General features: G+C 45.0%; 1 protein-coding gene across 1 annotated transcript in view; it reads right to left on the bottom strand.

Moving 5' to 3' along the window:
* Ptpn13 (protein tyrosine phosphatase non-receptor type 13) overlaps positions 1-15497 on the bottom strand; it is a 174322-nt gene that overhangs the window by 109175 nt on the left and 49650 nt on the right. The window contains exons 3-5 of the mRNA XM_032916433.1: positions 13360-13538; positions 4525-4590; positions 969-1154 (exon numbers count right to left, since the gene is read on the bottom strand). Coding sequence (XP_032772324.1) covers positions 969-1154; positions 4525-4590; positions 13360-13538 — 431 coding nt within the window. The remainder of the gene's footprint in view (positions 1-968; positions 1155-4524; positions 4591-13359; positions 13539-15497) is intronic.

The raw sequence follows: 15497 nt of genomic DNA, 5'->3' as shown, positions 1-15497 counted from the left end.
CTATGCACAACATTTAATAAACCTCCAGTACTGAGGTTTTGAGTATAGATCAAAATTCTGCCTCGGGTGACAAATTTATGGTTCAAAGCATTTTATTTCCTATTTAAAAGAAGCGTTAAAAGAAGCATTTCTGAAACCATGCTGTCCTTGAACTGCATAACTGGCATCAGTCACACTGCATCGACAGTAACAGGAAAACAGTGACTATTACAGATACTTGTGAGTTCCTGCTCTGAGGCAGCTGTCAGTAACAACTGCCGATTAGCGGTCATGCCAGGCCCTGTACAGTGCGTTATCAACGTCATAGCTAATTCTCAAAGCGACCTGGTGTAGTGCACACCATTCTTACTGTCGTGACTGTTAGAGATGCTCTGAAGTGCCAACCCGTGTGGAGAACCAGAAGCAACTCCGTTACCTTCACAGCTGCCTGGAGACACGGGTGGACACTGTCTAGTAATAACCATGGGTTACAGTTAGTCAAAACTAAGGTAAAGGCACTGTAGGACTAGAGGAACCAAGGCACTTGAGCTGGCTTGCTGACGGGCTCATGGTTGGTTAATCTGAAGTGCGTGCTTTGACCATCACGGTGTCCGCACGAGTTTAGTGAAAGACAGTTCACACCTCTGTGTCTATTTCTCACCGTCGTCTGCTCAGAGATCTCTGTGAAGGATCAGAGGAGGAAAGTAGGGTGGACAGACGGTGAGAAGCTTGAAAATGTGACCGTTCTATGGTCTCTCCTAGGACGAAGCTCTTTAAAAGAGAGGCTTTCATGAAATGTGGGAGCCTAATTAACGCAGTAGAATTCTAATTTTTTTAAGTACTGCTTGTAGTAAATAATCAACATTAAAAGAACGAATGCCACTTTTTATTCTTTATCCTGAAAAGCTGCACTGGACATTTAAAGAGAGGTTGTGGGATTACTGATTTTCAAAGCATAACTATGCTTCCGAGTCAGAACTGTAGCTTACCCCAGAAATATTTCCCAGAACCAGCTTTACCAACTGCTTCACGTAGGAAAAGGAGGGCGCACAGTTGCTGTTCCTGATGTGGGCGCTGCAGGCGTCCAGCACGGTCCGGACGGACACCCGAGCATAAAGAACATCCTCGCACATGCCCAGCAGAATGCTGTTGAGATGGTCTCCCAGCTTGATGGGCTAAAATGAACGGAAAAGCCACGTCAGTAAAGTACATAAAAGGCCTTTGTGGGGATCTCAGGAACAGCGAATGTTCACAGGAAATGAATTATTTTCTATCGGCAATTTCGTCTCCCTGACGTATTTCTTTCAAAAAACCAAACAGAAGGAAGTTAATTATGTCTTCCTAGATTTAAAATGTAACACAGCGAAAGCTGTGGATTTTATAATGAAGAAGTGTGGCTTTTTCTGCTTTGTTTGTTTGTTTGTTTGTTTGTTTGGCAGGGTCTCACCGCACAGCTCTGGCTGACCTGGAACTCTCAATATAGACCAGGCTGGTCTTGAACTCACACAGACGCCTGCCTCACCTCCCACCATGTCTGGCAGAAGTGGAATTCTTTGATTATTCAAAAACATTGAGAATGGAGATAGTGTTTCAACCTTCACTGTTCAGTGAGATCTCCTCTCTATAATTTGGGATTTGTAGCACAAGGTGAGAGATTCCAGATGTTCAAATAACGTGAGAGTGGTTAAATGAAATGTTGAGTACTCTGATGAGACAGATCAGAATGGGACATTATTTTAACAAATAATTTAACATAGACTTTTAAGTTACTACAACGAAATGGCCAACAAGCATAAAGAAGGGTGGTTAGGATCACAGTTCATTAATACAAAGCAGCCGTAAGAAAGGACTTCTGGGCTGGAGTACAGCTCTCTGTCAGGATTATTGCTTAGCTCGAGGGAGGTCCTAGGCGCAATTCTCCACCACCCCGAGAATGTATTTAACAAATTAAAAGGTAGTAGCAGTACATACTGCCCAGCCGCTGTGGATGTGTAAGCTCTGACATGCATTTGGTCTAACTAACAGCTTCATGTGACACCCATCCTCTGAGGTATCACTTTCCCCTTGTGTCACAGTAGACACAATTTCCTTTACAAACGTACTCTCTCTAACCCTTGGGCTCTAATCAGAAGTCCAATGTAGGCTGATGTCTATATGCAGGTGGGGACTGGCACAGTTGGATCAAGGCCATGATTGGACAGTAAAAAAATAAGGTGGGGACAAAGTTTCTGTAGGTAAACTTACTTATCTAGGTGGGCAGTTTACATCCTTATTAATTGGTTCTAAGTTTATTGTGTGGATGTACTGTGGATTGAGAACTTAACATATAAATCTGGTTGCTGGGTTACAGTTTGTGGATTTTAACAGGTCGTTGGGAGTTTATACCATAACTATTAGGGTGTATGTTGGGAATGTAAACAGGGCAGGGGCAGAGAGTTACGAGACGGTAGCTGCCACTGAGACGAGGGGTGGATGCTAAGAATGTGAGCAGAGTCCACAGTAAGAGAGTTGCGAGATAGGCAGTCTTGGTATGAAACAAGCGTGGCAGTGACCCACCTGGGTCAGAGAGTACTTGGGGGCACTGTGGAGCCACCGAGATAGATTAGCGCTCGTTCCAATGGCCCCAAGGAGCTGGAACTAGCAAGAGCGTGGTCACCAGGGCACACGCAGGAACCGTTCTGCTGCTTTCTATTTCTGACCTCAACAGTCCAACCTTGGCTTTTCCATTTCCCCTAACAGTGTTCATTACACTATACTATCGTAATCTACTTCGCTATCTGCATCGTCCAGGAGACGCCAGAGGTATGGCCCATCAGCAGGTCTAAAGTCTAGTACTCGGTCTGACACAGGATATACTTACTAAATAATTAATGTTAAAGTATTTCTAAGTTGGTAAGGCTTTATGATCATAAAGTATAATTATATTACTTCTCCAATTTGGCATTATTTATATTGACTTTATTTCCAGTTACTACAAAAGAATGTAAAATGTAATTGTAGACTGCTCCGTTTTACGTGACAGTTAGGTTGCATGACAAATCTCCTCAGTTTCCCCAGGAACAACTGATTTTCCCGTTTATATTTACAGAATTAAAACTAAGGAAACAAAGAAAATAGACAAAAATTTCCATCAGCTATGCTGCATAATATCATTCACCTTATGAACTGTAAGATGTATAAATTTTGGATTAAAAAATAGGGTTGGGGATTTAGCTCAGTGGTAGAGCGCTTGCCTAGGAAGCGCAAAGGCCCTGGGTTAGGTCCCCAACTCCGGAAAAAAAAAAAAAAAAAAAAAATTATTTAAAAGTATCTAATTCTTCTGGTATTCAATAAACTGCAACTGCTTTTGTTTTTTATTTATAAATGACTATAAAAAGTCCCCATCTTTTCATCCTCTTCTTCTTCTTCATCCTTTTATTTGTGTGCATGTGTGCACTCGAGTGTGTGCAAGCTTTGTGTGACTGCTCATAGGTATGTAGGTATATGTACAGATATGCACACATATATATGCACGAGGTCAGAGGCTGACATTGGGTTTTTCCACTATCCTTTTCCACATGGTCATTTGAGGCAGGGTCTCTCACTAAAACTGTAGCACAGCCGTTAGTAATCCGGCTGACCAGTGAGATCTAGGAATAGGCCTCTCTCCACCCTCAAGGCACATGGCGTTACCATGCCCTGCTTTTGTGTGCATGACTGAGATCCCAAGATAGGTTTCCATGCTTGTGGGGCAAGCAACTTACTGTCTAAGCCACCTCCCCAGGCCTAAACAACATGCTAAACGTTACAAGGTTGTTTTGAATGCTTCCACTCCTGCTTTCTATTATGTTCACATTGAGACTTCAGGAAGCAGAATTACTTTAGAACAGAAATACTGAAACTGGTCTAATGATCTCACAGAGTCCAGGGTCTGAGAGTTAAGCTCAGGTGTGCACCTGTTACTGCAGGAGCGCTGAAACAGGATTCTGCCAGTCCAAGCGTACTACGTTATCAAAGTTTCCCCAGCCTTCAAAGGCTGACAGGAACAGAGCCCCGGCTTTCCCTACCACGGGTTGACTGGGACAGAGGCACCATCTCTGAGTCGGTGGGGGCACCGTCTCCCCCACGGCAGGCTGGCTGGGACAGAGGTGGCATTTTCCCTAACGTACTGGTACAGAACTGCTCCATCAGTACTGTCAGTGAGAAAATGACAGTACTCACTGTCATCAGAGGACATTTAGATCCCACACCGGTAGACGGGGAGAAATAAAGTGTTCTAACACCAGCACGCCGTCACCCTTCTCGCAGAGCCCGGCTGCATCTCACAGGCGCAGTCACTGACCCCTGGGCAGTGACTGCCACAGTCCTTAGGACACCTTTAAAGTGGCTTCATGAGCACTCACTGTTAGTTCTCGCTGACTCTGACAGTACATACGTGAGCGACCAGTAAGAAGCACCCATGTGGTGGGCAGCATGCCGTTGGGTACACGCAGTCACACGGAAGAGCCTTGTAGACAGTATGGATAGGCGTCAGTGTAAAAGCATCGCACATGTGAGATGACTTACCTGGCTCTGAGGTACTTCATGGTCGGCCCCCCAATACAATGTCATCCCAAGAGAATAAATATGGACCTGGGAAGGGAATTTTTATAAAAGTCACTTTATGGTAAGATTTAAAAAGTTAACAAGTATAGTTTTGTTTTTTTTTTGCTCCAAAGGAGGTATAACGTGTAACTTGAGGAAAATCATTTTGCACATCTTACATAAAAACATACAGAGAGATTAAAATAAGAAATCAGAGTGGTGCTCGATGCACCATTCCCACCAGCAATGGAGTCTCCTAGCAGTGAGTAATCACTCTGCTAGCTTTTCCTTAGTTGTTTATATGAACTTACGAAGATGTGGACATATGTTCCTGATCCTTCTTCTACATGACATTTACAGTGTGCTCTGGCCTTGCTTCCTTAGCTTGCCAGCTGAGGTGTCTGTGTTAATTGTGGAGAGCTTATCTGTTATTATATCATCTATTGCAGTTTTAATGTCTAATAGCAGTCCATCTGTTATTAATAGACAACTAGGGTTTTTCCAAACTTTATGATTTGTGTTTCAGCAAACACTGTTTGTATGCAGACAGTTCTCTTGAGTTGACTCCAAAATTATGAGAGACCTGTAGACAACCTCTAAAACACACACACACACACACACACACACACACACACACACACACCCCACATGCACATACATGCATGCACACATGTGCACACACACACACACATGAACCAACCAAGTGAAAGACTTACATCTCCCTATACATTAGTTTATATATGTGAGTACACTGTCTCTGTCTTCAGACACACCAGAAGAGGGCATCTGATCCCATTACAGATGGTTGTGAGCCACCATGTGGTTGCTGGAATTGAACTCAGGACCTCTGGAAGAGCAGTTGGTGCTCCTAACCACTGAGCCACCTCTCCAGCCCCCTATTTTCACTTCTGACATAGAAGTTCCCACATAGGATTTAGATTTTTGCCAGTGTGAAAACTGAGGGGGAAATCTAATCGGAGGACTGATTATAGATTATTTGTGGGTTTGGGAAAGGATAAAAGAGGAGGATCAAAGTACTATTCTGTCATTGGTTTTAAAATACCCTCGTGTGATGTTGGCAGATGCTCCTGGGGGAACACTAGAAGGGCTGGAGAGGACGGGCCCTGGGATCCTCCTGACCCTAGGCCTGTGGTGTCTGCCAGAGTTCACACAGATGCACTGGTAAGGGGACCTGAAGGAAGGCCTGCCTGTGTGTCCTGCTGCTGCTGTCACTGCCCTTGGCTTGCCAACACATGACGTACCAGCGACTGCCCAGGGATCTCCCAACACACACTACATACCAGCGACTGCCCAGGGAACATAATACATGCTACATACCAGTGACTGCCCAGGGATCTCCCAAGACAAACAACATACCAGCAACTGCCCAGGGATCTCCCAACACACACTACATACCAGCGACTGCCCAGGGAACATAATACATGCTACATACCAGTGACTGCCCAGGGATCTCCCAAGACAAACAACATACCAGCGACTGCCCAGGGATCTCCCAAGACAACAACATACCAGCGACTGCCCAGGGATCTCCCAACACACACTACATACCAGCGACTGCCCAGGGAACATAATACATGCTACATACCAGCGACTGCCCAGGGATCTCCCAACGCACTCCACATACGAGGGACTGTCCTGAGGACATCCAGGTTTTAACCCTGGGCTGCGGACTGAGCAGTTACGACGTTCTCTGCATCCCAGTGCACAGATGCCCGTTATTAGAGTCCCGGCCTCTACCTCATGTAAGCCAATCTAGAACTCTGCTTCCTAATAAACACTCATCATACGAGTCCTGTTGCCCAGAGACCCCACCTGACATCATGTGAGGGATTTCAATTCTAATATTATTTTGGTTACTGGTTTTTGGGTGGGGTATTTGGGGGGGGGTTCCTTCAGCTTTTTCTTATTTTTATCACATCTATTTTAGTTGATTCCTGTTTTTTAAGCTTTGTTTTAAAATTGTATAACATGTCTATAGCTCTCTTTAGAAATAGGTGGAAAAAATAAATGTACAAATAAATGTTTTTATTTACTATGTCACGGCATTTCCATGTCTTTTTATATTGCCACTTAATTAAAGTTGTTCCCGGTTTATTAGAAAAAAATTTCAAATTATGTGCAACGCTTCCAATTTTCTTAATTCTAAACTCTTTCTAATGACGTTTTAGCTCACCCTGACTGAGCCCACCTCAGCCCTTCCTGCCGTGTGCACTGGGACCTAACACTGCAGCACCGACCCAGCCTCTGCTCCTCTCTCCCTCGCTTCCATTCTATCTTGTGTGTGTGGACCAAGCTTCTCTTAAGCTGTTCATTTTACCAAGAATGGTTTGTGTTTGTCAGTTAAGTCTGCCACTAGAGACAAGCCATCCCGTAAGTCATTTTACACAGGATGCTACATTCTCCCTTAGACGCCAATTGGTTTCATTTGCATCTCGAGTGAAGCAGTTAACTGGTACTTCCCTGTGCCACAGACAGCCTGTCTTATAGGTTTTCATATTTCTTCTACAGGACACATAATGCTCACTCTGTGTGTGTGTGTGTGTGTGTGTGTGTGTGTGTGTGTGTGTGTGTGCGGTGTGTTTTACTGTGTGTGTGTGTGTGCGCTGTGTGTGTGTGTGTGTGTGTGTGTGTGTGTGTGTGTGTGTGTGTGTGTGTGTGTGTGTGTGTGTGTATGCACTGTGTGTGGCCTCTTCATCAGCCATGTGACTGCTTTCACTTCATGGAGATCAAGAACGGTGGAACAGTAGCCATGGGCGTGTGTGTATTTCTTTGAAATTCCGAAGGATCACATGGGAATTCGGCCTTTTTACGTCCTTAGTTACCTCTGGTTCTTTGGTAGTAACTACATTAAGAAGTAGAAGGTTACCCAGTAAAAGGGGAGAAGTCATAAAAAGAGATAAAAAGTCAGAGAATCAAAAAGTTTAAGGTGAGTTGGGGATTTAGCTCAGTGGTAGAGCGCTTGCCTAGGAAGCGCAAGGCCCTGGGTTCGGTCCCCAGCTCTGGGGAAAAAAAAAAAAAACCAAAAAGTTTAAGGTGACTTTCTAGTTATCCAAAGGAACATTATCATCATGAAAAGTAAAATTTAAGTAAAAATGTGAAAGTGCCTATTTACGTAGCTGGTAGTTATGTAAACGTTTCATAGGGATGGTAAGTGTCCTGTTTATCAACATTTCCAAGGATAATTCTCTTGGATGTAAGGATCATGTTCCTGTGCAAGGCTCCAGTGGACACTCGGTGGCATTCACCACCCATGGCTAAGATATACTTACGTGTACCTTACGTGTACGTGGGAGCTTACGTGTATACTGACATTCTCATGTAATTTGACTCACTCCAGATTCTTCAGAATACCTCATACAATGCAAAGTGTATATATATGGGCCATACACCAAACTGTGTAAAAAATAACAAGAAGAAAAGATCTACATGTGTTCAGTAAAGATTCAGTTTTCTCCTAAATATTTTCAACCCGAGGTACTTGAATCAGTAGCTGTGTAAATTCACACATCACAAAGCTTACAGAGACTTTTACAGAGTCCAGGAAAGTGATGGCTAAAAGACCAGTTTTTCCCTTGATCAGCATGTGTTCATTCTGAAGCAGACGGAGCGTAGACAAACAAAACAAGCAGCAGGCCCTGTGGTGGTGGCTTGAATAGGTCTGACCCCTGTAGACACTCGTGTCTTTGAACTCATAAGGAGTGGCACTATTGAGAGATGTGGCCTTGTTGGCGGAAGTGTGTCACTGTGGGGGCACAGACTTTGAGGTCTTCTATGCTGAACCTACGCCCAGTGTGGCACGCAGTGCCGATGAAGACGCAGAACTCTCAGCTCCTTCTCCAGTGCCCTATCTGCCTTGTGCCGCCACGCTGCCCTCCACACCATGAGGACAACGGGCTGACTCTCTGAAACTGTAAGCCAGTTTCAATTAAATGTCTGCCCTTATAAGCGTTCCCTTGGTCATGGTGTCTCTTCACAGCAATAAAACTATGAGAGTTGGTACCAGGACTAGGGTGCTGCTGTGATAGCCTGCCATGCTTTTATTTGGAGGAATGTGGATTTTGGGATTTTGGATTAGGAAAGCAGTGGATTGCTTTGAGCACTGCTTAATGGGCCATACCAGTAGGAACATGGAAGAGAGTGGTCCTAAGGGTGACTTGAACTGTGGGGGCCTGGCTCAAGAGGCTTCAGAGGAGAACAGTTTTAATATGTTGCCTAGAGATCGTTTTGAGATTGATATTTGAGGAAGAATGTGGCTGCTTTTTTACCCTTGTCCAGAGTCTACCTGAAGCTTTATAAAGTGAAGACATTTAGATTACACCGGCAAATTTTTCAAAACAGCCTGGCATAGACTCTGTCCTGTGGTTCGCTCTTATGAAATGTGTTTTCGGGGCTGGGGATTTAGCTCAGTGGTAGAGCGCTTACCTAGGAAGCACAAGGCCCTGGGTTCGGTCCCCAGCTCCGAAAAAAAGAACCAAAAAAAAAAAAAAAAAGAAATGTGTTTTCATGAAACAGAGCAATCTGAGCAAGAAAAATTACAAAAAAGAAAAGGGGCAGGTTGGAGAGATGGCTCAGCGGTTAGGAGCACCAACTGCTCTTCCAGAGGTCCTGAGTTCAATTCCCAGCAACCACATGGTGGCTCACAACCATCTGTAATGGGACCTGATGTCCTCTTCTGGTGTGTCTGAAGACAGCTACAGTGTACTGATATAAATATAGTAATAAATAAATCTTTTTAAAAAAGAAAAGGGGCACCAGGAAGTACAATGAAACTAAAGAGATAAACAGATTAAATATGGGGAGTGGTGACCTCAGGGCAAGATCCCTACCAGCTAAGCTTCCATCTTGTGAAAAGGAAGTAAAGACAATTTAGGTCCAGGTGTGGTGGTGCACACCTTTAATCCTAGCAGTCAGGAGACAGCATGAGAGCAAGTTTCAGAACATCCGAGCTTAGGCAGTGAAGGAAACCATTAAAACTAGGAAGCTGGTAAAGACATGATTGAATGGTGGCGATAATTCATCCTCAGCAAGCAGCTTCAGCCACATGGTTCTGGCTTTAGCGTCAAGGAGAAGAAAGGGGTTCTCAAGACTCTCCCTCTGTGACCAAGGCAAGCTACTGAGACCGGCAAGTTGTAGAAGTGTCCCTGCATGGAGGCCCGGAGAGGCCATGGTGTGAAGCTGTGTAAGTGAAGCCTGGACTGTCCTGGAGACCCCAGGATGTTGGAGGTACCGGGGTCATGAGATACCTGCTTGGGAAAGCTGCCAACAGGAAGTGGAACCAGCCCAAGAGATGGAGGTGTGCTGCAGTCAACAAAGATGAGAGGAGTTGGAGACCTGAAAAGCTTTGACATGGAGAAACAGAGATGCAGAGCTTGGTGAATCCCAGCTGGTTTTGGTCTTGATTTCTTGATGAATGTGTGTATATATGTATGTGTGTGCATTTCTGAATTATGTTATGGCCACAAGCCTATGGAGGCTAAGGAGTGCAATGTGGTGGTTTGAAGAGGGATGACCCCTATTGACTCATGTGGTTGAGCCTTGGCCCATAGGGAGTGGCACTATTAGGAGGTGTGGCCTTGGAGGAAGTTAGTCACTCTGGGGGAGGGGACTCTATGGTCTTATATGCCCAAGCTACACCTAGGATAACGCAGTCTCCTGCTGCCTTCAGATCAAGATGTAACACTATCAGCTCCCTCTCCAGCACCGTGTCTGCCTGGATGCTGCCATGCTTCCCTCCATGATGATAATGGACTGAGCCTCTGAAACTGGAAGCCAGACCCAATTAAATGCCTTCCTTGGTTAAAAGTTGCCTTGGTCATAGTATCTGTCTTAGTCAGGGTTTCTGTTCCTGCACAAACTTCATGACCAAGATGCAAGTAGGGGAGGGAAGGGTTTATTCAGCTTACACTTCCACATTGCTGTTCATCACCAAAGGAAGTCAGGACTGGAACTCAAGCAGGTCAGGAAGCAGGAGCTGATGCAGAGGCCATGGAGGGATGTTACTTACTGGCTTGCTTCCCTGGCTTGCTCAGCTTGCTTTCTTATAGAACCCAGGACCACCAGCCCAGGGATGGCACCACCCACAATGGGCTGGGTCCTCCCACCTTGACCACTAATTGAGAAAATGCCTTACAGCTGGGTCTCATGAAAGTATTTCCACAACTGGGGCTCCTTTTCTGCGATAACTCCTGCTTGTGTCAACTTGACACACAAAACCAGCCAGTCCAGTGTCTCTTCACAGAAATAAAACCCTAAGACATCTGCCTTCTTTTTTTTTTTTTTTTTTTTTTTGTTTTAAAATTGAATAAAAAAGAGAGATTTTTGAGCTAGTTTCACAGGCTTCAAGGGGGAAAGTGACCGTCCCACACCCCCTTGTCCCCAGCACAGAGCACACTGCAGGCAGTGCTTGGAGTGTGATCCATAATACACGGCAGTTTTTCCTACTTTGGAATTTTTATTTGGGTTTGTATTTGTTATTATTACTTTTTATTTTTGAGATTATAATATAACATCATTTCCCCCTTCTTTCTCCTCCGTTCTAACAGTCCTGTATATCTCCTTTGTTCTCATTCAATTCCTTGGCCTCTCTTTCATTAACTGTTACTTCGTTTTTGCTTTTCTTTTAGAAAGGGTCTCGTGTAGCTTCAGACCAGACCTGAAGATGGCACTGAGTCTTGGAGCTGCCTGCCTCTGCGTCCACGTGCTGGGCTTACAGGTGTGAGCCATTACACCTGCGTATGTCAAGCTGAGAATTAAACCGAGGACCTCAGCCGTGGTAATCAGGCCCCCACTGATGGAGCTATGTCCCCAACATGTACCTGAAACTTTCATTGAGCAAAGTCATAGATATCTACAAAAATTATTGAAAACTAAAGGGTGAAAGCCTCCTACAATTTGGAAGTTTTCAAAGACTACACACTGTTCATGGTAATACAGTCCTTATCCCTCCCTGAGGTCAGTGCAGTCATCCAAGAGACCATGGACGCTAGGGGCGCCCTCTCCCTGAAGTGTGCCACGTCACTGGTTTTGGGCCCTCAGGATCGATTTAAACCGGAAGCCTCATAGGGTTAAATAATCTGAATTTATCATGCTGAATCTTTTAAAACTACACGAATAAATGAACTGTATAGGGTACTTAATGAATGCATACCGTGAGAATAAGGTAAAAATGAGCACGTATGTACTAATCATCTAAGGAACATTTCAGTATGCCTGAACGTTTGTCCACAGTTGTGGACACTGCGTGTGCCCTGACGTCACGCAGTGCGGACTGTCTCAGGAGCTACACCTCAGGCGCCAGAGCTCCACTTCAGAGCTGTGATCTCTCGTCTCTGCACACTTGACTCTTGCCAATTCCCTAAGGAACTCCTAGGGCATTAAAGTCCTACACACTTCACCCACCAAGCCTTATCAAGAGGGCTCCGTTCTTGCTTTTTCCTACTGAAAACCCCCCTTTCCTCTCTCCCAGGGCTCAATCAGCAGAACGGTTAATACACAATTCTTTTCCATCACAAGTGTGTATCAAGATGTGGATATTCTCAAAGTTTTATGATCAGAAAGTTATTCAGTTATTTTTACACTTGCATGAATGACCTATGAGAAAGTATGTTCCCAGCTAATCTAGAATCCCCAGCGCCTCAGATCTGAATTAACGAGTTTGCTGGACGATCCAATGTGCAAGTCACTGAGATTAGATTTGATCTAGTCAATGACATCACCATACATATCTCTCATAAACTTCGTTTTCACTGTGCCATTAAATGAGGTATGACTCCCCAAGTTTGCCTCCACCGTGTCCCTCTCCCACTTCTGTATAGAGCCAGCGTATGATGCTTCCTTTCCCTCTTTTCCCTGCAGATTATGACATCCCCAAAACATGCACAGAAATGGTGTAGTTCTCAAGAGTATCAGTGCCTGTCAGGTTTCACTATAAAGGGGTACATTGCATTGTTTCACACACACACACACACACACACACACCCATGAATCCCACGGGCTCCTGTTGGCCTACAGGGCACCTTCCGACGCAAACACCTGCCTGGTCCGCTTTGCCATCTCCAACTGCAACGGACAACTTCTTTTCTCTTGCCACAACCCATGCCCCTAACCTTGAACGACACACCCTTTTAATACATATTGATCTATCTGAATTAGGTTTATTCTCCGTAGCAAATGCTACAGTCTGGGAGTAAAACTTGATGGTCCGGTTACAGAGTCGCAAATGCATCCTCTGCTGTTCCGCATTTGTTCATCCTGCCGTGTAACACAGACAGTTCCATGCCCGTTACTCAAGGCCGGCCTCGCAGTTTCATAGACTGTTTCACAGACGGCAGGCAGTTAGTAACTCCTTGTAATAAATTAATAGTGATTCAACTTTAAAGTATCTTTCCTAGGTCAATATGCTTTCCTGGAATTACTCTGAATTTTATATATATACAAATAATTTAAGTATAGTAATAATATAAAATATACAATTTATTATAATTACATAAAATAAAATAGAAAATTTGTGTATTAAGTTTACATATAAAAATATTCAACTGTCTATCTGTACATATACATGTATTTGTATATATTGTTTTATATATAAAATTCTGAATTATTTATAATATATATGTAAAATCTTAAAACATGGTGAAATTCTGAATTACATGTAATATATATAATCTTAAAGCATATGGTTATTTGAATTTCAAAGGAATTCTCCATGGGCTGAGTAAAGGTAGCCATTGTTTTGACCTGCCTTACTTCTGTAAAAAATAAACGGAATGAAAATAAACCAAAAGACTTAACATTTACCTTTTCTACATCTGAGAGAGACGTCAGCGAGTGGCTCTGAAGAACCTCGGGTGCAGTGAACGCGCGAAGGTCCTGACTGCAGACATTTTCATCTGTGAAGGACACACTGCCAGACGGCAGCAACAGCAGCGACCACGGAGAGATGATGAAGCCAAGAGCAGCGGGGTCAGCGATGCTCACTGGTTGTACGTGCACCACACCAAAAGAAGAAATGATAAACTCTTAAGATCAGGATTCAAAGAATCTATAAGCACCTCAACAGATATCCCAGCCTGACGGTGCAGACATTAATACAGGGTTTCAGTGTCGCCTACATACAGCCACGGTCACTGTTCACAGCTGTGCCTTTATTTGGCTTCATCACTTAACGTCTTAGAAACAATTCTACAAGTTAACCCTGTTTTATACTAATATAAATAAAGAAATGGAGAAGGCTCAGGACTTGCCCACCATGGATTCTTTTGAGTACTCAGTGGAAACTACAGTTTCCAGACACTGTCTATACACATACAACTCTTTAAGCTCTTCCTATCACCTATATGTGGATGTCACATCAGAGGACTAAGAACACTTGGTTTTGGGTACGGGATTAGGGTGTGTGGGGACGGGAGCAGAAGTGGACAACAGACATCTTCCTCTGTGGCTCTCTCCGCCTTAACTTCTGAACTAATACTCTCTCTCTCTCCCTCCCTCTCTCCCTCCCTCTCTCCCTCCCTCTCTCCCTCCCTCCCGGTGAGCTTTGAGACTGGCTGGGAGGGCTAGCCAGTGCGCCCCAGGGCTCTCCTGTGCATGGGGATTACAGATGCATGTTGCAGGCTTGTTCTCTCTCGTGGGTGCTGGGAATTGAAACTCAGGTTCTCATGCTCCCGTGTTTCAAAGGACCCTAGCAACAAGGATATCTGCATATTTTGTTGCTTTTCACAAATGTTTACGTATAAATAAATGAAAATCAATCCAGTGAGACGGCTCACTGAGTAGAGGCACTTGCCTCCAAGCCTGACAACCTGAGTGAATCCCTGGGTTCCACCTGGCTGAAGGAGAGAACCAACTCCTGCAAGTTATCTTCTGACCTCCAAACACGGGCTGTGGCACATGCAAGCTCTACACGGACATATAAACCCACAAATAAAATGTAATTTAAAAATAAAAAAAAATACAAGCCGCTGTACACATCTTTTGTTGTTGTTGTTGTTAAAAGCTTTCTCTTTGGTGTGAACAATCAGTACACATCCCAGCTAGATGTTGGAGACACTCACTATTAAAGCAGTCTAAGTAAGTCTCTTCAGATCACCTACTCAGGGAACAAGACGCCAGTGGCTGAATGCACAGCTGTGTGCAGGGAGAGGCCAATGCGCAGCTGTGTGCGGAGAGAAGCCAATGGGCAGCTGTGGGCTGGGAGAAGCCAATGCGCAGCTGTGGGCTAGGAGAAGCCAATGCGCAGCTGTGGGTGGGGAGGAGCCAATGCGCAGCTGTGGGCTAGGAGAAGCCAATGCGCAGCTGTGGGCTGGGAGAAGCCAATGCGCAGCTGTGGGCTAGGAGAAGCCAATGCGCAGCTGTGGGCGGGGAGAAGCAATGCGCAGCTGTGTGTGGGGAGGAGCCAATGCGCAGCTGTGTGAGGGGAGAAGCCAATGTGCAGCTGTGGGCGGGGAGAAGCAATGCGCAGCTGTGTGTGGGGAGGAGCCAATGCGCAGCTGTGTGCGGGGAGAAGCCAATGCGCAGCTGTGGGCGGGGAGAAGCCGATGCACAGCTGTGTGCAGGGAACCCTGCAGCCAGGCTGGCGGCAGCGGCAGTCCACAGGCATGGAGTGTATTTCAGAGGTAGTGATAACAGAAATTCCTGAAAGATGAGAGAGAAGGAGCAGAATCTGGGCGATGCTACGATTTAGATTTGAGCGGCTGAGAAATGGTGTTGCTCAACCTTAACACGGGGGGAGACCGGTAACAAACAGGCTCTGCGGTGGGGCCTGGAAGGTGGTGGGGAGACGAGACCTCTCTGGTGGTGACACATTCAAATGGAGATTTCAAGCAGGTAGTTGGATAGTGTCAGGGCTGGACAGAGGGAGTTGCTGGCATAAAGGATGGAACTGAAAGTCCTGAGATTTGATCGGTGATAAAATGCAGTGAGATGGAAGCTGAAGA

This window comes from Rattus rattus, chromosome 11, assembly GCF_011064425.1.
Source record: "Rattus rattus isolate New Zealand chromosome 11, Rrattus_CSIRO_v1, whole genome shotgun sequence".
NCBI classification, from domain to species: domain Eukaryota; kingdom Metazoa; phylum Chordata; class Mammalia; order Rodentia; family Muridae; genus Rattus; species Rattus rattus.
The sequence above is the reverse complement of the archived record's forward strand: the minus strand, read 5'-3'. Positions and strand labels throughout refer to the sequence as shown.